At 37.6% G+C, this 23,942-nt stretch overlaps 1 protein-coding gene across 2 annotated transcripts; it reads left to right on the top strand.

Moving 5' to 3' along the window:
* The first annotated feature begins 591 nt into the window (after positions 1-591).
* On the top strand, positions 592-23,686 carry LOC103717846 (golgin Putative 1). Of its 2 annotated transcripts, none has more exons than XR_015971514.1 (21): positions 592-945; positions 3,192-3,272; positions 3,427-3,476; positions 3,589-4,206; positions 4,401-4,463; positions 9,250-9,327; positions 9,441-9,644; positions 12,243-12,299; positions 12,420-12,494; positions 12,576-12,647; positions 15,791-15,853; positions 15,945-16,043; positions 16,719-16,796; positions 17,064-17,132; positions 19,968-20,015; positions 20,113-20,208; positions 20,325-20,401; positions 22,572-22,628; positions 22,738-22,836; positions 22,912-22,956; positions 23,351-23,686. XR_015971514.1 is itself a non-coding variant. In XM_008806383.5 (21 exons), the coding sequence occupies exons 1-21, from the start codon at positions 918-920 to the stop codon at positions 23,420-23,422; spliced, it is 2,118 nt and encodes a 705-aa protein (XP_008804605.1). In that variant the 5' UTR covers positions 592-917; the 3' UTR covers positions 23,423-23,686. The 2 variants fall into 2 exon arrangements, 1 of the variants encoding a protein (XP_008804605.1); XM_008806383.5 differs by having other exon boundaries at positions 22,583-22,628.
* Positions 23,687-23,942: the final 256 nt, after the last annotated feature.

Genomic DNA, 23,942 nt, shown 5'->3' with positions numbered 1-23,942 from the left:
TTATTTTCCTTTCGGATGTAGACTTCCCCCTCAAGATATATAAAAGGAAAAAAAAATTATCTTAGTTTTAAATGCAGCCTTTTCCTCCAAAATAAGTAAAAGAGGAAAAGGCCAGAAAAGGAGAAATAACCAAGATATACAAAAGAGGAAAAAAAAACATCATTTTAGTTTTAGAAGTAGCCTTTCCTTTTTTTCCCCAAATATATATGAAAGAGAAAAAACAAAAAAAATAAAAAAATCAGAAAAGAATTAAGCCCACTATGAGCTCCTATATATATATATATATATATATATATATATATATATAAAGAGAAAGAAAACATCTAAGGTAGCATTCCCCCCGCCGGATATACAACAGAGAAAAGGGCCTAAAAAAACCAAGATATACAAAAAAAAAAAAACATCAGTTTAGTCGTTGATGTAGCTTTCCCACCTCATGCTTAAAAAGAGAAAATATGAATATTAACCTTTTTCCCACTAAAATATGCAAAAGAGAAGGAAAAAAAAAACTGAAAACGAATGAAGCCAATTGGGTTTCAGATCTAGCCTTCCCGAAAGAGAGAAAAAAGAAAAATCATTCTACTTTGTGACGTGCGACCGCAAGGTTAAGGCCATTCATTATACGCTACCGACTGAGCTAAAGGGCTCAAGAAAATAATATTATCTGGTATATAAGACTTCTCAGGCATTAGGTGATAGGTACGGGCAAAGCATTAGTACGTTTTCCTTCCAACGGACGAAGGATCCGAAAGCAGCGCGATACAAAAACGAAAGCCCTCAACCACCACCTTCTCCCGACTACTCGCGCCCCTCGCCTCCGATCTCCGTCCCACCGCCTTTTATAAATGCTGCGAGATCGTTTCGCTCCCTTCTAGCTCTCCTTCCTCCTTGGATCGGACTTCTTCCCCCCGTCCGCCATGGCTTCTTGGCTCAAGGCCGCCGAAGGTACGCCGATCTCGTCCCTACCCCTGCAATGGCCTCTGCGATCCCATACCGATCCGGAGTTTCCTTGCGGTTTCTGTTTGCATGGCGAATTGGATCTAGTGATTTCTTTAATTCTTCTTGAAACGATCGAAGAATTAGACCGGGGATGTGGAAGATCTGTTCATCTCTGATCCAAGAGAAAATAGAAAATTTAAGTCCTGTTTGGTCGAAATTAGGGTTTGTATTTAGTTCAATGCATGCATCTTATTAACAAAACCTGTTAATTTGTTAGGATTTGCTAATGAAATTGTGAATCGTGGGCATCTGGAATTCTTGATGTTCTAAAAAATTATGCAAACTAATGCGGGCTTTCTGGCAACAGTTTTAATTGGTTCCAATGTCTGCTGAGCTGAGTGTTTTAAATTTTAACTCATCAATCCATATATGGAATCAGGATGCATGAGTTGTTTTTTTATGTAAAATAACTGATGGATTTTGTTGAAAATTGCTTTAAATTTCTTTCTTGGGCCCTTGATCTAATGGAGGAGATTGGTGAACTGAGGGTTACCTTCTTGAAAGACCTGAAATATTATTACAAGGTCGAATTGTGCATCGTGTCTTGAAAGATTGGCCCATAAAATTTCAAGAATGGGATAAGTTCGCAGGAGAAACCTCAGGGACTGAATTTGAATTAGAGGTTGTGGCGTTTAATTTATAGACAACCTTTCCTGGCAATGGTTTGGTGTCATTCATGTCAATGAACCTAGTGGCTTATATTTGATACAACTTCCTGACTGGCATAGCGGTATGATGTGATAAAGTCCATAAACATATTAAGTCAGAATGTTAGGATTTCTATCAAGTCAAATAAGGGAAGCTGTAAGTGAAATAACATAAACGCCAGTTTTGACATTGATAATTAAAATGAAAAAAAGAAGATCCAAAATATTAAGAACAAATCTTGAGATACCAGATAAAGAAGAGTGCTCTAAATAACATTCATCTTATGCCATTAGCAACCCACCAGGCTATTCCTGTAACTATATTGTTTCATTTAGGAGACATGTGATTGTAAGTCATCTTGTTGCGTATACATAAGTAACACAAACTCATCCTGGAGCCAGTTTTGAGCGGATCATGCAGGTTCATGTCAAAGGATCCAAAATTGTGGCCAATACAGAAGATGCCTGTTCCATGAGCAAGAAACCTTGCAACCTTAAAACCAGGCAATGCTCTGATGATATAGATTGGTTCTCTTAACGGTTGATCCTGATGAAAATGTGTTGTGAATTACACTATCCAATACTAGAACCATAGATGGTTACATAAGTAATCCGCATTTGCAGAATCATCAATCTTTCTGGACTGGCTGGTAGGTTTATCATCTGGTTCAGTATTGCCCTTGATGATATTGTTCTGTGAAGATAGTTTGCACATGATCCACATTTGCCAAGCTAACGGCATGCTCAGACTGGATGAAAAGAAAAAGAAACCTCAATTTACCCAGAATTTCTTTTAATATCTAATAATGCAATGACATGTTGTTGATAGGATAGGATAGATGACTATAGGGAAATTAGCTGCTAACACATTGTTTTATCACAACTGGACCAGAATGGTGTATATTTCAAAGTTACAGGAAAGAAAAGAGACAGAACATGTTGAAAGACATGCTGGATTTTTCATAATTGTTGAAAACTTGAGGAAAAAGTATACAATATTTTAAAGTTTCAGTTCGTATATATCATGTGATGTGTCTTTACCGTGTACGTTGGCTACTTAATAAATTAGTTTATTAGAAACCCCATAGACTATCTTTTTCATGTCGTACAATAAATATTACTTATCAAACAAAATTAGAAAATCAAGTTAGATAACAACATAAAGAATTTAAAGGTTGAGAACTGTAGATATTGAGTGATGACGCCTATCTAGGTTGACTGATAGAATGTATTACTTACATGATTTGAGGGCTTACTTGTATACGTGTACATTTCACAAATCAAATACTTTGGTTGATTGATTGATTCAAAAGATCCTCTGGAAGGCTATGCTATCAATATATTCTGTTGCCATTCTTTTTCTTGCTAATCTGCTTAAGATATTATTTTTTTTTCATATGCAGTGAGTACAACATGTTATGTTTAGTTTGCCGTGTTCAAAGGCCTTTGTCTTAACTAACTTGCAAATTACTCCTTTTGTCACAAGCATGAGGTTATAGTTGGAATGTTGTGAATACACTAAGATACTGTAATTTTTAAAAACAGACTTATTGGAGGTTGTAGACCGGAGAGCAAAACTTGTTGTTGGTGAGCTGTCAGATGAGCAGGCTGCCTCACAAGACTTAGGTACAGTTACTTGCCATCTTTTATTGCAACTCTACCAAGCTAGTAATGCCTTGTAGCAAAACTGCCTTTCTGCTTTTTTTGGTCTATTATGGGGTTTAAAATGCAACATTCAGCACTTATATTTTATTTTTATTTTTCTTTTGCGATCAATTAGCATCCAACGGTCAAGAAATTCAAACCAGGAAGGCAAAACCCAAGGAGAAGGTCATTAATCAGCCTACCACTGGTTTTCATCACACACTTAAAACAATGCTCTTTTGCTCGAGGGAGCAGATTTTGTTGTTTATCTCAAAGATTGTCTATGTAATTTTTACAGGGTCAATTAAAACTCTCTAGCACTGAAACTTATAAAGGCATCAGACCTGAGCAAGACCAGAAAACCAAACAAGCATCAGTGCAAATTGTGAAAACTGATAATGTCAAAACTTCTCCATCTGAACATTCTCTTTATGTTAGCAGTAATGACACTGCAGAAACAAGCACAGAACCACCTTCTGATAACAACAAAGACACAACAATATCAGATATTGAAAATGGTAAAGGTGGCGATGATATAAACAATGTGGTGGAAGTCCCATCTGCGGACAACAACAAAGAAAGCACAACCTCCTTTACAAATGATGATGTCATAGTTGCAAATTCAAAAGATGAGCTTGAAAGGCCTTCCGCCCTTCCCTCAATATTCAAAGGTAGTGAGATATCCAATGGAGATCATCCTGCTGATGCTGAACCAAAAGTCAGTTTGGTGGATGAAGCTACCTACTTGACTGTCAACCAAGAGAGACCTGGATCTGAAACAGTGGAAAGCCACAATGCTAGCAACACCCAAGAAAATGAGAAAGAGATCTTACCAGATCTTTTATCAAACATGAACAAGGAAAAGGAACATAAGGCTGATGCCTCTCCAATGAAAGTTCAAGACCAGCTTGATGAGGTGAGTTGTTTCATGTTGTAAAGGACATGACATTTAGCATTGGATACCCCCCTCTCCCTTCTCTTTCTCTGCAGATGCCCCATCCCCCTTCTCTTTCTCTAAATCTCTATCTATCCATATATTTTGTGTGGCTCTCCATTTATTTATCCAGCTACATTCATCATTATGTGTTGATTCTTTAAGTTGGATGGCAGGCTCAAGGATTGCTTAAGAGTGCAGATAAGACTGGTCAATCAAAAGAAGCCCGGTTAGCTAGGGTAAGATTTATCACATATGACCTTGCATTCATCATATTGATTCTCCTTTGCAAAAGCTGACTATTTGTAAATATTGATTAGAATATTCATACTAGCTTAGCGTGCATACATTTCATGCCAATCATATATAAGTCATCATAAACTAAAGTCCTCTGCATTCAATTAATTTGATATCATAGCTAGCAGATTAAAGACTGTGCCATATGGTTTCTATGTCAAGCTAGATAGCAAAACATATTTTAATAGTTCGAATTATAGACTGGTAGTTAACAATACAATAATACATGATAGTTTGCTTCTATTCAACATTTAGTGAAAAATGAAAAAGGATTCAATCAAGGTTCATAATCTTGGTAATGGGGATCATAGCGGTTTGGTATGTCATGGTATGGTACCATGCTGATACTCAGTACTCAGAAGTTTATCGGTACAATACTAATTCATGGGTTTTCCTTTTTTTTCAAGTTTTTGGCTGTTATGATTATTTTAGGGTCCAAGGATCTTGGAAATGTGACTTTAAGGTTGTTTTAATATTATTTTATTTCATATTAATCATGGAGGCCATATGATTGCTTGATGGATGCAATTTTAATAAATAAAAATAGGTATTGCATAGTTTTAGCTTCAAAGTACATATATTAAATAGATTTGAATTACAAAATACATATCGATATCTAGGACCTCATGGAGCGTCTATGCTGCTTATAGATATTGGGATTTTGTTCATAGTTCCTTGGACTTGTCTTCAACTTAGATACCATGCCCATCCTTGCATATGATAATTTGGGCCTCCTAGATAGCCACGTTGATATTGATGCCATCCCACTTGAGGGAAATTGCGGTAGCAAAATCTGACCCATAATTTGGCTGAGGCTATGGAGAGTAATAGCCACTTAATTACTACCTCTTAGATAGAGGATATGCATCCAAGTGTACCAAGGTACGCCATACCGTCCTGAATTGGGCGATTATACCGTCTTGAATCGGGCGGCCGCACCATCCTGAATCATTCAGTTCAGGGTGTATTGAATCGTATCAAGGGTGAATTAGCATGGTTCCACCCCTTGATTCGAAAAATCAGGCAAGGGAGGAGGAGGGAGAGGAAAAGAGGGAGAGAGACGGAAGGAGGGAGAGGGAGATGGAGGAAAGGAGGGAGAGAGAGGGAGAGGGAGGGGAAGTGAGGGAGAGAGGTTGAGAGAGATGGAGAAAGGGCTAGAAGCACTCATCAAGATAGGGCTCCTCTATTTCATTTCGAAATAGGGGTCCTTTTTTATTTCAATGCTTTGAATTGAAGTCGGCAATAGCCGCCGACTTTAGTTGGAAGCGGTAAAATAAAAAAAAAGAGATCCAGTTAAGTCGGTAACAATTGCAGACCTTAGTTCAAAGCGGCAAAATTAAAAAAGAACCTTGTTTCGAAACGAAATAGGAGAAACCCTGCCTCGACGAGGGCTTTCGGCCCTTCCTCTATATCTCTCGGCCTCTCTTCCTCCCTTCCTCCCTCTCTCCCTCCCTTCCTCCCTCTCCCTCACCCTCCCTCCCTATCTCTTTTTTCCTCTCTCCTTCTCTCTCTCCCCCTCCCTCTCTGACTCTCCCTTTGTTAATAGGCCCCAAAACGACATGGCAAAGTACAGTCCCATACCATGCCATTTGGCAATCGGTACCAATACAACCAACCTTGGGTTGTACCCTTGCCATGCAGAGTAAGCTCTGGTGCAAGGTTCGCTGTACCGGTCGGTACCGAGCGTACCGTACCCGTACCGATGGGTACCGGTATCGGTACACCAATGTCGGTACGATCGGTACCGAGCGTACGGTACCGTACCGACACTTGGTACGCCTATACTAGTGCGGCACCGGTATGGGGTTCGGTACCGGTATGGCGAACCTTGCTCTGGTGTATTATGATGATTTAGCAACGTCCAAGGGCACTACTTCACGTGCTATATCATCAGTTGTTGCAAGCTTAGTTTCTATACCATCTTGAGGGGCTCGTCTCCTGTATGCAATCATATCTTTGCAGGCTTCACATCATGCATTGTGGTCTGCATTCTATGCGGCCTGAGTGAAACTAGACTCACTAGTGAATGGACTCGAACCATGTAGTTGTGAGTTGTATGCACCCCTGCCATATCCACAGTTACCTCCTTGGTCATTAGATGTATCTTCGCTCAGTCTGTCATTAGCATCATTGTTTGCATCGTGAGATGACCTATGCAACCAGTTGTCGAAGGGCTCGGTCTCAGAATATGAGTGAACGAGCTCCTCATCAACTCTGTTTAATAGGTTTGCAGATTTCTTTTCTTTTCCTCTCTTTTTACTTTGACGAACTACTTTCTTTCCCTAGTTGCCTTGCTTGATTGGTCTATTGGTTGACTCGATTAGGATCACCAACCTAGCTGACCCTACCTCCCTGATTGGATGCGGTGTTATGTTAATCTCTTCTCAGCATCTCCCTGTCATATCTTTAGGTGATGGTCTCATACATGGAGCCTTACGGCCTCGACCTACTTCCTCCTAACCTCTGTGATTGCTCTTGCTGCTGGGCACTAGCTGGTCGTGAGCATGACATGTCGCTTTACCTAGTGCTTTGTATTCATCCTAGCCTTCTTTACATGATACTGGCTAGTTGAGGAGGCGATCCTAACACATCAAGCTCTGGTTGCTAATGCTAACCCTTAAACCAGCCAATAATAGGATCCTTATTATCATATATAAAGTTATTATGAAGTGAGTCATCGTATTTTAGCTCCACCTTCATATGGATACACTTAAATCTCAAACGACTTCTCTATTTACTATGTATTAAGCAGAAATTCGCCAATGGTGCTCATAGCTACTAGATTAGATTGTTTGTGAAAGGATCTAGATTGTTAATCTCCTAAGATTTTGGGTTGACAAGCCAAAATAGAACCATTTATCCTAAAATATTAGATTAATTAGAATTGGTGCCTAAAAATGCATGGATTCATATTATCTTTACTTGCTATAGCTGCCTTATCATGGGAGGGCCTAGAATCATGTTGTACCGAGCAGAACCATGATTTAGACTAGTTCGGACTGGATTCCAAACCAAACCAGCAAAAAGACCCAGTTTTGCACCGATTCAATTCAATTCAATACCCCTTAAATTGGGCGGTTCGGATTAGTTTGGCTAAGCTTTGATTCAATAACCTATTCTTAATTAAAAAAATAAAAAAGAATAAATGGGTGTTGTGCCGACCCATGCTGGTGCTAGCAAGGTTTACCGTGCTAGTACTGGAGCCTGTACCGATCGGTAGGCGGCACGGTTCGGTATTCCCCTATGCTGATCAATGTCGGGCTCATACCGACACAACACAGAGGGCGAGGGAGAGAGAGGACATGAGAGAGAAAAAGAGAGAGAGAGGGGGAAGGGAGAGGGTAAAAGGAAGGGAGAGAACGAGCTCCGGAGTGCGCTGAAGCGCTGGAACAGGGGCTCCGCCCTCCAAACCCCTGTTTCGTTTGAAATAAGGGTCTGTCGGGGCTGCTTTTTTATTTTGAAAATTTTAAATGAAGTCAGCAAGGGGTTTGTCGACTTCACTTAAAATTTGCATCCTTTTTTATTTTGAAATTTTAAGTGAAATCGTCAAGAGGTTTGCCTACTTCACTTAAGATTTTTTAAATAAAAAAAGAGCCCTGACACATCTTGTTTTGAATGAAATAGGGGCTTGGAGGGTGGAGCCCTTGCTCCGGCCCTCGCCCTCTGGCGGCCCTCCCTCCCTTTTCCTTTTCTTTTCTCCCTCTCTTTTCCTCTCTCTCCTTCTTCCTTTCCCCCTCTTACCGATTTCTTGTTTTGAATGGCGGAACCGTCTCGGTCCACCACCAGCACGGCTCAGTATGGCGCGAACCGGGTGGTTCGGGACAATTCCACATTCCTTGGGTGCTAGTATTGGCATAGCATAGTACATGCTGGTTGGCATTGATTGGCACAAGCTAACACTTGAACCTAGTTGATAATTACACTTACTTTCCAAAATTACGCCTAGCTTCTAATGATTGAAACATGTTCAATCTAATTGAGCTACATCCAATGCCTATTGAAAATGGAAGCCCATATTTTACAAGAAAATGATGTTTGCTATTGTTAACATATGACCTTTCGTATCTTTGTTGTGGGAACATAAATAGTCTCTGGTGGTTTTTATATCGATGCAGCAATTATGTAGGTCAATCGTCCATTGCATGTGAACAAACAACACTTTAGAGGAAGGTAATGGTGACACCCCATGGAAATGTTACGAGCATTGAAAACCAATAGATGCATATTTTTTTGTTGGGTTCAACAAACTCTGAAAAAGAAAAGGACACTCCATGATCTAATAATGTGTTACTATGATAGGGATATTTTCTGTTTTGGCCATTGGGCTTATAATTTGTGCCTTAGAGATAAATGCAGAAAAGCCTTCCTTTATTCCCTCTTCATATTATTTTTTCGTCCAGATCTAGTGAATCTTGGAGCGTTGTTCCGTTATTGCAGTAATTTGTTGGAATATACCATCAAGTTAACTAGTAACCTAAAATTTTTTCTATTTTTTTCCTGACTAATGGTAAACCTTACTCAAAATAATTATGATATTTCTAATATTAGAAAAGGGTAATTAGGAAGGTTGGTCTCCAAATTTCTTTCTTAATTATGGAAGAAGTAAAAATGAAATGAAAATTTGCAGAATTGCTCTTTTCTGGATATCAAGTATTTGCTAACTTACATCCATAATATATTGCTTCTGTGTTTTGTGGGACTGATAACTACTATTTTACCGGCCAACAGGTCTGTGCCGGACTTTCTTCCCGTCTTCAAGAATACAAGGCTGAGAATGCTCAGCTTGAGGAACTTCTTGTTGCAGAGGTAAAACTTCCTTTTCAAACATGTCATTTGTGTGTTTTTTAATTCAAACTTCATATTTCCTTTGCTAATGAGAGATGCTGTATAATCCAATCATGATCTGCAAGTCTTAACAGAGAGAGCTGAGTAGTTCTTATGAAGGTCGCATAAAGCAACTACAGCAAGAGTTGTCTGCATGCAAGATGGAAGTGGCAAGAGCTGAATCAAATATGGCTGATGCTTTATTTGCAAAAAACTCTGAAATTGAGGCTCTTACCAGTTCAATGGATGCTTTGAAGAAACAAAGTGCTGCTGCAGAAGAAAAGCTCGCATCCTTGCAGGTAGTTCCATTCTGTAATTTAGAGTATAGCAGATACATTAATTGCTGATGCAATGATTTTCCTGAATAGACTTGTTAGTACTCAGTATTGCCATTGAGTCAATCCCTTTACAACATGAAGCTGCTGCTTAAAGTATAATTTATGTCGCCATAAATCAGCAGATTAATAGATCAAATAAAAAACACAAGATTGGATGAGTAAATCATACAGAACATAGGTCAGATTAACTGAAAATTTCACCAAGCAGACTGTTTCATAGTCACAGCCTCACAGGTTACATATTTATTTCTTATGCATAGGGAGATGTTACATTGGCATATTGACCATCGGAACTTGATTTTTTTTGGTAAAAGCAGTTTATTTATGTCTATTTCTATATTTATATATTATGTTGGGTTAAGTTTTGTTTTATTCTTTGGTAGGACCTGGAAAATTAATGGGTTAGATTGGTTGTCCATAATTCATTAACATTGTTTCATGAACTTTCATGTTCATTATCCATGAGGTTCCATAGGAATACAAGTTTCAAAATTTGTGTTTCATTCTCCTTTTCCCTTTCTTTCTTGTGAATGGGATTCTATTTCAATAGTCAATAAAATAAAATTATTCTTGTGTTTATATTTCAAAAGCTGCAAGCAACCTATAAAGGCTAAGCCTCACCTTATTCCCTCATTGTTTTGTACACTTTGGTTCTTGAGAAATAAATAAAAAATCATAACTTCTCCATTCCTGATTATATGACCCCATGTTTTATAAGTGCAAGATCCTAGGCACAAGTCATATGTACTTTGGTGATCCTTTTTTCCTTGTTTCTCTTGATATTTTCCTTGTATCTTCCTTTCTTGTATTGTAACCTCTAAAAAAATTGAACTACTCTAAAATCTTTTCCCTAGGCACATGATTAAAAGCCCATTGCTTCATCACTTTCTTCACTTGCTTCTGGCCAAAGAAGCATATTGAAAAGTATGAAAACAAACTAGTGATCTCAGTTAATTGACCATAAACCCTTTGAAAACCTAATGAAACATGTTCTACAATTTGCAGTTAGAGCCCAGCTCTTATATTTTGCCTGAAGATTAAAACCTCTGCAATTCAGGTAGTTTACTTCTAGGTTCAAAAAGAAAATTCATCCATAGAGTTCGTGACACTTTATTGGCAAAAAAATACAACCTTTTGCTCTTACACTCTGCAGCAGGAAATATTATTCTGAACCCAAAATATTTTACCTTCACCCTATATCATGGCTTGATGTTCAACTTGCTAATTTAGTTCTACTATTAATTCATGTTTCTTCTGCCAAGAGATGAGGCTTTACCAACTGAGCTTGCGAGAATGAGGATTGCCAGCTTAAATCTGCTTACTAAATCTCATATTCTGAACAGAATACCAACAGTATGTTATTCATCTCTGATATGTAACAGTATGATATCTAGGTTCAAAAGGAAAAATCAGCAGTGAAGTTCATGGCACTTTATTGGAAAAAAAATAGAATTTTTTGCTTAAACTTACACTGCAAAAAGAGACATTATTCTGAACTTAAACTATTTTACCTTCATCATATATTTAGGCTCTACATTCAATTTTACTAATTTAGTTCTACTGCTGGTTCATATTTCTTCTTCTGCCAAGGCATGAGGTTTTGCCAACTGGGCTTGTGAGTATTGGAAATGCTTTCTTAAATCTGCTTACCATATCCCATATTTGGACCAACTGTATGTGCTTTGTCTCTGATAGATAACAGCATTATGTTATGTAGCCTTCAACATTTCTCAAAATTTACTCTAGTGCTTTAGGTATTGGTGTTTAACACACTTTGGATGGTCGGTGAAATCATGTCAGAATTATACAAATCATACATGCAGCCATCAGTATGTAAGTACATACACCCATATGCACATACATACATGGTATATACGTGCATGCACACTGTATATATATGCATTTGTATGTATACTTACATGTGTGCACACATTCATGTGAGTCTGTGGCAAGCATATTTGAGATAATTCAAAAGAGTCAGGGCTTATGGCAATATAATTCGTGCAGATTCTATCAGCTTTTGTGGCACTCAAACAAATGCCATGCTAGACTGACTAACATTTCTTCATTATGCTGGACTAACGCCCTCTCTGGATGCTGGGAGTTCTTGTCCGCCCTATAAGAACTTCTCAGCAGGAAGAGGGTTTGAAAAATCTGATGGAGGGGCTAGAATTTGAAAGAGATGGGAACTCCTGCCTGACACAACTAGTCCATGTTTTTAAGGATCGATTATTTCTTTTCTTGTGGTTTTAATGGTTATTTCGTTTCCAAGTGATTTAACTTATCCCTAAAAATTAGAGTTAGTTGTGTCATGCCACTTCCTTCCATTGTAATTTTAGTTGAAACACTGCGTGAATGCTGCTGGGAAGCTCTCATCAGCTGATAAGCTCTTCCGGCATGCAAACAGGGATTAAGTCTTTCAGTAAAAAGCAATAAAAACCAGACTGGATGATTGTGACCATTTCTTAATTTCTGAAGTTGACTCAATCATTTCTACAGTGGTATCTTTAAGCTATCAGACTGGATTCAAATATCACATCAATCTTCTATTTGAAGCAGGCTGACATGGAAACTATTATGAGGAGCCGTGAACTAACTGAAACCCGGATGATCCAGGTATATCTTTTAGCTCTAAGAGCATTTATTAATCTATAATTTGGATTAATGTCAAGGTAAAATGATTTTTTGGGTCATTTGTTCTAGTAATTTTAAGGTAATTATCTTCTCACTTGATAGGCTTTACGAGAAGAACTTGCTTCTGTAGAGCGCAGAGCTGAAGAAGAGCGCGCGGCACACAGTGCCACCAAAATGGTGTTTCTTTGTAACTGTTCTAAATTCCTTTCATAATCTTCGATTGTCATATTTGCTTATGACTATCTTTGAAACTAACAGGCAGCAGTAGAAAGAGAGATAGAATTAGAACACCGAGCTGTTGAGGCATCTAATGCTCTTGCTAGAATCCAGGTAATTCTAGGGAGGTATTAATTCATTCATGGCAATCATGTTCTTATGCTTACATCAACAAAGGCAAATTTGCTCTTTATTTCAGATGCTTATTCTTTCTTGTTAATTTGTAGAATGTAATAACAAACAGCCATTTAACATCTCATGCAAAATATCTGAATTTTTAGTTTTTATGTTTTGTTTTCTTTATATGTTCTAATAAGCAAACATCTGATCAGGATATGTATTCACATCAGAAGTGAGTTATGCATGATGTTGAAATGTGCAAGTCAAAGTAAACCATGCGTGATGTACCTTACATTTAAAAGTTAGTGTACACATTCTGACAATGTATTATACATTCATAGAGAAGTATATTAGGCTATACTATAAAGGTAGTGGCTATTTAGTAAATCATTGGCAAACTTGTGTTACGTCTCCTGTTTATCGCTACCTTTCTTTTTATTGTTTATGCAATCTATTGAATTGAAATATGTTTTCTTACCCAAAATCCTGTCTGAACATCTTTATTCTAGTAACATGTGCCTTAATGCTGAATGCAAGGAGAAGGTTGTTTTAATTGCAAAACTAAGATTGTTTCATGATCTAGCAAATTCCTATCTTACAATTGTATGTAACTGATGCATACACAGTGAATAATTGATGGGTTAATACCTCGCGATGCAGGATTGTTGAAAAAGATGTCATGTTTACAATAGCTTAGGCGATGCATTGAATACATGGTCTTTGTATCCACTTGATGCATGGGTGAAAGACCTCCATAACCTTCTTTTTTGGTACTTAAATAACTAGATGTTGAAAAGCATGATCAGTTGTGCAAACTCTCAATTAAGATGGCCCAGCACATATTTTGCGCTGGAAAGTTTTGGACTAAATCCTGCTGGTAGGGTTATAACACTACTTTTTTTCACTCTTTATGGTGGAAGTACACAAATGTTATGATGTTGTCACTTATCAAATTTTGATGGTCTACTATGTATTGGGTGGATTGTTAAATTCGATATCATAGACCTGTTCATTGATGGCTTGTTGGTTGTTAACAAATCAACTCGCATCTGCTGCAAGTCTGATTAATCACAGTTTTCTGCTGTAAAGATCAGCAGAAAACAGCATGAGAGGGGAATTATAGTGGGAGAATGTCATTAATTAATCGAAACATGTTTTGGATCTGACAATATATCAGATATCTGGTTGATTTACAGCAGAAACAGCAGCTGCTGGAGAAGAAAATAAATGAACATAGGGAGTATATTGATACGAATAGCAAGAAAAAGAAGTAAAGAAGTGATATAAGAGGAATATTAGGGAGAAACAGGAGAAAGGCCGCCTTTTTTATACTTATTTCCTTCATTGAATTGTAAAACCCTTCCATTTTTAGCTGGTTTTTCCCTCCTTTTATTTAATGTGAGCTCCTAATTGAAAAAATGACCCAATCTTTCACAACAACCGATTCTGATTCAATTCCAACAAACCTTCCACCGGGAAAGAGCCAGCCACTATTCTCTGTCAACTTGATACCCGCTAGGACCCACATGAGGGAGCAAATTAAACCCCAATAATGTCTCATGAAATCCTATGAAAAGAAAGAATCTTACCAACTATGGACCGGACTACCTATTTTAGAGCCCCAACAAATCTTAACTTATTAGTTGATTTAGGATCTAAGAGGATTAACTTGAGGTACAAGGGAGCATAGTTTGAATGTTGAAATACCAGACTGTATTGGGCGGTATCAGGTGTACTGACTGTACCAGTAACAAACCAATACTCAGTATGACCCTCATACAGAGTATCGGTACCAGTAACCCGACTGTATTGACATTGTACCAATTGGGTATTAGTAGGGGTACCGAAACTGATACTACAAAGTATAAACCTTGGAAAGGAGGGATTGGTCAAGCTCTCTTGGCCGGGCTTTAACTGTAATTAGCAAAAGTCAACACTAGGAATTGACTGGGCCAATTTTTTTTCTGCCTTGGATCTCCAAGTTGTGCTCCAAATTCTATCAGTATGATCCTTATTCCTTGGAGTTAAAGTGCAAGAACACATGATAGACCCTATAAATCAAGAATTTGGGCTGTTAATCATGTTCCAAGTACCGTAGAAAACATATGAACCAAATGGGTTTGGATACAATCTTTTCTTTAAAAAATTCCATTTTGACACCACTTGGTGCATAGGAAAAACTTAAAACATTTGATTTTTGGTTTCAAGGCTCCCAGGTAGAAAATCTCCAAAACATTGAATATTTAACCTAGACATTTAGGATGTTGTAATCATGACTAGCTTATTTAAGATGGGCCATATTGTAAATGCACGATATTTTTTTTGTTAAAAGAAATGGGTTCAAATCCTACCCATGGCATGTATGCACATGCACACACACAAAAACTGCATATGCATACATCTATATAGATGTACAGACATGTATAGAGAGAGATTCGTGTGCTGCATGGGGACATGTACAGACATGTATAGAGATTCGTGTACAGACATGTATAGAGAGAGATTCGTGTGCTGCATGGGGACATTCACTCCTTTGTCTGAGTGCTGATATACTTACGCACTGATATGGTTGTCTGTGGAGTATGTGCAGGCTGTTCACAGCATTTGCCCAACCAGACCCCAGCACATCATCTTGTAGCTTTACATGTGTATAGATTATTCCTTTCCTTTTTTTTTTGTCGTGACAGATGCTAAACTTCTTCTTGGGCTGTTTGTCCTGCTTTTGTTGGATTCCAACAATAGAAGCTTTTGGAGCATAGGGTTTTATATTCAGTGGATTTCAATTTCTACACTTCTTCATTTAATTGGTTTTATAATACAGAAAACATCCATGTGCTGTGTACCCATGTTTTCCTTACATACTGGAAGCATATGCATTACATATTAGCTTCCTATCAAATTTTATCACTTGGCTGCTTCTCTCTTTCCCGTACTTGAATGTCCTCCTTTGATTATCATGGATCTGTAGACAGTTCAGATCCTAAAACCTTGTTATATACTGGATTAATTCACATCCTAAAACCTTGTTATATACTGGATTAACATCATACCGGTGGTTGCAGAAACACATAATTTGCTTTCACTAATCTCCATGTGGTATAGCTTGATTTAGTTTTGACAAGTTCATTGACATTCAGAGACAAGCAGATGAAAGCACAACAAGGGCAACGGAACTGGAGCACAAAGTGGCTTTGCTTGAGGTAGTGTGTCTTTCTGTCTTTTAATGTGGTTGCTGCAAGGGACTGGTAGGTAAGTTTGCAGCATATTCGAATAATCTCTATATCATCTTAGGTTGAATGTGCATCTCTGACTCAAGAGCTACAAGACATGGAAGCTCGTAATCGTCGTGGCCAGAAGAAGCCTTCTGAAGAAGCTAGTCAAAACCTTCAGGTAGTAAACACAACCCTATAAACATTATTTACATCAATGAGTTAAAAAATGGATTTCGAGTTGCCAATCGTGTTATCAAGCTAGGAGCTAATTATACAATCAATCATATAGGGAAGGAATTGAGGAAGCTTCTATTCTACAAAATGCCTGAGTTTGATTAAACTGCTATTTCAAAGCTAGGCATACAAGTGCCCACTAACATAATCATGCTTAATATGGTAATTATGGGCATTAATTTGTTGCTAAGATTTTATGCTTATTGAAGAAAATATCGTCCATAGTTATACCATCGACAAGTTTGCAATTAATTTTGTTAACAATTGTGTTCCTCAAACATTTGTGGCCCTTTTCCCATCCATTCTATAATGGGATGCATGGTGTATCGAACTAGAGTAAATGCTTTATAGGCATATTTAATTATACTTTTTTACTTTTCTGATTTTCTCACTGCAAACTAATAAAGTGGTTCCTTATTTGCTAATAGGAAAAATGTATATCAATTTGACAGTACTGAAAACTGTTAGCAGACCATAGTTGTACGCTGCAGAGATCTGCAATTACTGTTATCTGTTAGGATGAGATTGAAGCATAAAATTATCCTCGGAGGGAAAAGTGCAGCAATCAATTTGTTTTAGCAAACAATTTCTAATTTACCCTTGCCTTTCGAAAATTAAGATGCAGGCATGGCAGGAAGAAGTGGAGCGCGCACGTCAAGGACAAAGAGAGGCAGAGAACAAGCTTTCTTCTTTAGAGGTAGTTATTTTCTAATTCTCCGTTACAAACAAAATTGTTATATTTTTTCCCTCAAATTCAGAGAGCACAAACTCTAGGCTGTCTCATTGTTTAGGTGATACAGGTACAGTTAGGAACTCCAGACACTGTTCCTGATTAAGAAAATTTAATATGAAAATATTACAATTATCATTTCTTTTAAATTTTCTCTTAGCACTTATAACCCTAGCCATTTTAATATTTATTGTTAATGGACTATTATCATCAATTAGCATAATCACCTGGCAGGCTGAGATGCAAAAAATGAGAGTGGAGATGGCTGGAATGAGAAGGGATGCAGAGCATTATTCACGGCAGGTAATTTGTTTCTTGTTGTGAGTTGTTATTACTTTGATAAATATCATTGAAATACTTAATAGTTAATACTAATATTTTGCCTAATGGTGTTATTCTAATGGTGAGTGAATTGATATTTTGCCTTCCTGTAGATGCCACTTAAAACTGTCGGTTGCATTATGGATAGTTATTCAAACTTTCAAAGTCTTAAAGCTTCCATGTTTTTAAAGAACCCATCACATCCCAAATTGTTGTACGATATGGTAATATAGCAAGTGTCTCCCATTCTAATTTTAGTTTCAATCAAGGTATACCGTACCGGTCTGAATCGGACGGTACACGGCGTACCATACTATTTCGGTACCGGTACTCGGGATGGGTGGCGTATCGACACTCGGTATGCCAAAAAAATTTCGTACCGTGCCATACCGATATTGTGCTAGTATGGCACTAGGAGGTCCGCTATTGAGATGGCGAACCTTGGTTTCAATATAATTTTCTCAAGGAGAACTACAGGTATGCTAGTTGAACTAGAAATTTCAGTGACTGCTAATGTACTAAAGGTCGTACAGTTTCACATAAGCTACTGATATTGCAGAAAAGTAGGATGTTTAGTAGAGTTGATGAAAAAAGGGACTTTGCTAAGGTACAGATTTTAGAGAATACTTATTTTATTACTGTAATTTCAGATGGGTGCATGTAAAGAATTCAGGAGGGTAAGTTGCTATAGATTTGAGAGACTATAGAAGTATTAGAAATCATTGGAGGGACCTATTTACTAGCTGGTTTTTAATTTTGTCTATACAGCGAACTAGCATTTTTCAATTTTCAGTTGAACTTAAAAAAAGTGTAGTACAAATTTAAAGCTAACAGATCAAATAAATCATTGTGCAACTAAAGTTTTAGTCTTGGTATGGGATTCCATGCTGGTACCTTACCAGTACAGTAGGGTATGGCACTAGAGTTGGCACAGCATCTGTAGCATGTGTTGTTATGGGAGCAAACCCATACACCAAGCTGGTTCCTTATTGGGTCAATATTTTAGGCCCTGTACAGGTTGGTGCCGTGGTTTAACGATCATGATCTTTTGTTAATTGTTAGGAAGTTATGGAAAAAGATTGGACTATCAAGGAGTAAACTTTCTTGCTTGGGTAATTAATATACATATTTAGAGAGGTTAGCAAAATGTACAGATGTTTTAATCCTGCTTGTATAGAGGTGCATATAGTGCACCATTAAAGGAAGCTTCAATGACGTTGGAAAAAAAAGACATTTTATATTTATATTAATTTAAAGTAAAGAAATGTACAAGAAAACAGTGAATTAGTGACATTGTCAAATGTCTTTTTTTTGAGGGAGGGGTTTAATCTCTCCCAGCCACCCCAAGTGTAGGCATGATTTGAACCTAGGTCATTAAGTACCTTAGCCCAATGACTTTACCAACTATACTAGTTGGCACCAACGTGACATTGTCAAATATCATTCTAGTATATTCACTTAGTTTCAAGCAGTTTATGTAAATAGATATGAATGTTTAGATGCTTGTCATAACTCATTAATGAACTAATCATTGTTGTTGGATGTTATAGTGGTGATGATATGGGAAGTTTGTATGACACTGGAATTGAATGCTTTGGGAGACATTTTAGAATTATTTTCCGTATGGTTTTTATATCCGGTAAGAATAATAAGAAAGAATGAAAGGAGCAGTCGTTGTACAGACAACTACGAAGTAGAGGCCAAAAGGGCGGTGCGACTTCATAGAAGTCAGAAGATAGAAAGAAACTGTGAAATAGTATGAGGACTGGAAAATGCATTTTATATATTGGTTTTTTTGTATATATATCCTTATAAATATATGAAATTGCATGTATTCCCTCACAAATTTATTATTTGCATGTATACCCTTATGAATATCTGAAATTGCATGCATAACCTTGCAAATTTACTATTTGCATGTATACTCTTCTAAATTATTTTTTTACATGCATACGCTCATAATTTTACTATTTACATGTACATCATTATAAATTATTTCTTTTTGCACATATACCTTTATTGAGTTGAGGGCATGCACACAGAAAAGTAATTTATAAGCTTTTACGTGCAAAAATAAAAAATTTATAAAGGTATATATGCAAGTAGCAAATTTGTGAGGGTATACATCTAATTTTAGATATTTATTAGGGCAATACATGTCAAAAGAATAACTTATGTGGGTATATTTATAAATAATAAATTTGCAAGAGTATTTATGCAATTTCAGATATTTATAAGTGTATACATGCAAACAATCATTTATATACTTTGAATATATAGAAAATAATCTAGCATGAAATTTATAGCCAGTAGATACCTTGCATTTAATTTGTTATCTTGAATATAACATATAGATAATAAAGGATTGCCTAATCAAGATGAATGGAGTTGAAATGTGCTTGTAGGAAACAGATTAGAATTAACAGATCATAGCAAAGAATGCTAGCTAGATGACAAAGTTGGAACACAAAGCAATTAAGAGGGTGCATGCAAATGACTTACATACACAAAAACTAAAAGAAGATTGTGGCAAGAGGAGAAATCGCTTTAGTGTGGAAGAGTTGGAAGGGAAGATGGGTTGCTAGGGGTGCAATTGCCATTCTGCTAGGGGTACAAATCCTAGGGATTTTTTTGTTTGTTTTCGGCTTTTTACATGCGATACACTTTCACTAACAGCATCAACTATCAGTTTGTATGGCACATCATTTGTCTTGGACTGGTAGGTTTACCTGTACATCCCCCTTCGAAAGTCAACATATTCAATTGTCTTGCTATAATATTGCGGAATCTTCTTTTAAAATGGTATACATTTTACAGGAACATATGGAACTAGAGAAACGATATCGTGAACTAACAGATTTATTGGTATGTCCCAGATTTTATTATATTACAAAAAAGAATGTTGTTTTCAACATTTTGATTTCATCTTAAGTTTGGATGCATCTGATGGTTTTCATCTCAGTACCATAAGCAAACACAACTAGAAGCAATGGGCAGTGAAAAGGCCGCAATGGAGTTTCAACTGGACAAAGAGTTAAAGCGTTTCCAAGAAGCACAGGTTTGTATTTAGCTACTAAATCTTTGCTTCCAAAAGTTGACTTGCCACATATTCTTCTTATCTTGTGAGAACTCATTTAATTATGCAATATGGTAACCGGAGCATGTATTATGCAGGTTGAAGCCGAACGAAGTAGAGCTACCCGTCGTTCATCATTGACATGGGAAGAAGATACCGATATAAAAGCACTCGAGTATGCAGACTCCTCTTTTGTTTTCTTCAGTATTGCCTCGTCATTCCTATAATAGTTCTCTGGCATTCTTTTTGCTACACAATAGTAGGAGTCAAGGTCCGCCGTACCGGTACCGGTCGGCGTACCGGTGGCGGCCCGGACCGGTCCCGTACCGGTGGCGTACCGGTTCGAATCGGTCCGAACCGGTCCCGTACCGGTCCGAACCGGTCCCGTACCGGTTCTTCAACAATAAACTAGCGGTACCGGATTTCACGTTGATCCGGTATCGGTCTGGCCTGGGACCGGTACATACCGGCCCGTACCGGCCGGTACGGACCGGTACGGCAGACCATGGTAGGAGTGGTTATTCGCTATTATAGTTTTGATTAGGTGATTGCTTGGAAGCAATAAAAGCGAAGTGTTTTGCATGCTGTTGAGACCTGCATTAAATATAGTTCGTTAACAAGGTTAGATGAATTATGATTTCTCCAGCAAGACAAAAGGTCCTTGGAATAATGCTTTGCAATATCTTTTTGTTTTAACCAATAGATGGTCATCGAGCTTTGAACTAGTATCTTTCATATAATGAGTAAAAATAGGTTATTAAGAAATGTCACCAAAAAATAAATAATCTTTGAAATAAACGAACAGGACTTATTGAATATTTATTGTATTGCATGCTTTAGTAATATCTGTTCTGCTAAACTAGTAGTCATTCTGTAGTTGTGTAATTAAAATAGTCTCTTCAGACGCAAGGTATTATATAGTCACGTCCAAGGGCACTTGTACCTATAATTTCGTGGAAACCTTTTTAAAGTGATCCTGGTTAGGAACCTTTGACCCTCTTGATCAGGTGAAGAGCCATAAAAGCCCCATTCTGTTGAATAACCAGGCATTATTTTCTGAATTATGGAACAGGAAAAGCATTGTATAATTTTGTGTACCTGTTGACCCAGTAAAGTTTGAATAGCAGAACACTTATCAAATTTCACAAAAAGAAACAAATGTAAGATAATGCCAGCAAATGCTCTGCTAGATTTTTGGTGATCTGGTCGAGATTCATTAGAATGTAATGTTTAGACCTTCGATCTACTTTTTTAACTCACGGAAGAGAAAGCTGTGAAAAACCAGTGACACCCTGACTCAGAAAGAAATACAGAACTTTACCAAAGCCATCCCTGGGCTTTTACCATGGCATTTGTGCAAGACAAGAAGGAATTATAAGTACGATTCAGAGCAAGGTGCAGCTACTCTGGACCAGGAAAGCATGTCAGTCTCATGATTTTTGAGGAAGCATTTGAGAGGTGGCAGTTGTCTATGCTACCCAATTTGTGGAGATCTTCATTGATCTAAATTGTTTAAGTCCCGATACATTGTATGCTCCTAGGATGTTATGCATCCTAGAGAGTAGAGACTGCCTGGCAGTTTGGACGATCCAAAGCATTTGAATAGTGGTCTGTCATTCAAGTAAATCTGAGACAGCATTGACATACTTTGGTTTTCAAAATTGCTAGCTTCTCTGACCAGTTAATTCCAGAACATGGCCATCTAAATGAAATCTTATGTGTCTTACGGTCACTGACTCACACAAATGTGCCTGTGCAAATCGTATAGTGGGTTTGGCCTTCTTCAGCAGCAAAAAGGGGTAAAAACATGTAACAGAAATCAATTGAGAACTGAAAAAGTGCTTATTATTTAGTGCAAGATTTGCACTCAAAGGAGTAGGTTAAGTTGTTATGATTGGTCATTTGGTACAAAATAAAGCCGAATAAGAGCGCCTGCGGCCTATCGATGTTACTTGAAGCCAGCGATTCAATTTAGTTCAATCTTCCTGATCAAAGAAAGTTTTATATCAAGAGAATGCAAGATTTTCACAAAAAATGTCTGCTGGTGGTGCTACTCTAATCAGCTTCATTTTGAAATCTGTGTCTACTAACTTAACCTGACTAAGCATTGATCCCAAACTAGTTGAAGTCGGCTACATGAATCCTTTTCCTCCATTCCGCTTGATTTAGGGCAATATTTTCTATAAGATGTTGCGATAATTTTGGGTCCACCAAATAACAAACTGATGTCAAGCAACAAAGAAACAGTATGGCAATTTAACTAATTAGTATTCACATATTGAATCATTTGTGATCTTTTACTTTCTTATGGTGGAAGCTCGAGTAAGTTGTTACTTAACCAATAGGTGCACTGCAGGCCTCTTCCTCTGCACCACCGGCATATGGCTGGGGCTAGCATGCAGGTGCATCTCTCTCTCTCTCTCTCTCTCTCTCTCTCTCTCTCTCTCTCTCAATCTCACTCGTGCATGCATGCTTCTTTTTGCTCTCTTTTAACACATCAGTTTCTTGCAGCTGCAAAAGGCTGCAAAGCTTTTAGATACAGGAGCTGTCCGTGCAACTAGATTTCTATGGCGGTATCCAGTTGCTCGGGTCATCCTACTCTTCTATCTGGTTAGAAATGGCTCACTTGCTTCCTTTGTTATTTAACATTATTTGTCAAAAACCTTTGACCGTGTTTCTATACAGGTATTTATCCACCTCTTTTTGATGTATGTGCTGCACCGCCTTCAGGTATGCTTTCTTTTGCCATAACACAGGTTATAGTTCATTGTGGTGAATTTTCTACTTAAGAAAAATTGATGTTCTATTATGTATGGTAATCTGTACATTCGATTCAACTATATCCATTCATGGCTGTGGATATGCCCTTCATTCTTTGTTTTCAATTAGGACTTGTGAATGGAAAACAAGGAGGGAGAACCAGTCTATGAGTACAAGAATTGCCTGCCCCATGATTCTTGCTCATCTCTGATGAATTGCATTTCCTACAAATAGATTTTTTTTCTTCCTACAGCCTTGCTCATGATGAAATGACATAGTTGCGGAGCTTAACCCATCTGCAACATGACCTATTTCTAAAGATTGCTAGAGTTTGTGATAATCTAATTTTGTTTCTGATGTTTAGGAGCAAGCGGACAACTTTGCCTCCAGGGAAGTTGCTTTATCTATGGGACTTGGCAATTCAAGCCTGCCATGAGTTGGCTGGCCGATGCACATCTGATGGTCATGCCATTCCATGGATCTCTAGGATCATGCAAAAGCCTTGGTGTTTGACTCTTTCACGCGAGGACTTCCCACTTTTTTCCCCCAGTGTAAATGCTCTTGTTTTGTGGCTAGCCTCTAACCATTTTTTCATCTCTTATACAAGTATCAGTAACTTAATGCAAATTGATGATTATGACTTGGAAATGAATATGCACGCTCAGAAAGGATGGAAATCTACAGGAATATTATTTTTAAAGGAAGGCCAAGAATAATATGGTAGCTTTAACCTGTAATCATGCTTTAACTGGTTGAGCGTAAGTAGATAGATGTATTTCACTTGTTCATTTAAGTCGAGACCTATTTAGCAGATGCTAACTTGCTGAGTTCAGCGACGGTAAATGTGTGGAAAGGATATTGGCCAAGTCAATCAACTGAACGTGGATCATTTGGTGAGATCATTGAAACTATATTAAGCACCCCAAAGACAGGAGCAAGAAGAAAAAGCGCCTTGA

The sequence above is a fragment of the Phoenix dactylifera genome, chromosome 1, assembly GCF_051530095.1.
Source record: "Phoenix dactylifera cultivar Ajwa chromosome 1, Ajwa_hap1_PhDact_Kaust_v1.1, whole genome shotgun sequence".
Lineage (NCBI taxonomy): Eukaryota > Viridiplantae > Streptophyta > Magnoliopsida > Arecales > Arecaceae > Phoenix > Phoenix dactylifera.
Note: the sequence above shows the minus strand (reverse complement) of the source record. Positions and strands in the feature narration are given on the sequence as shown.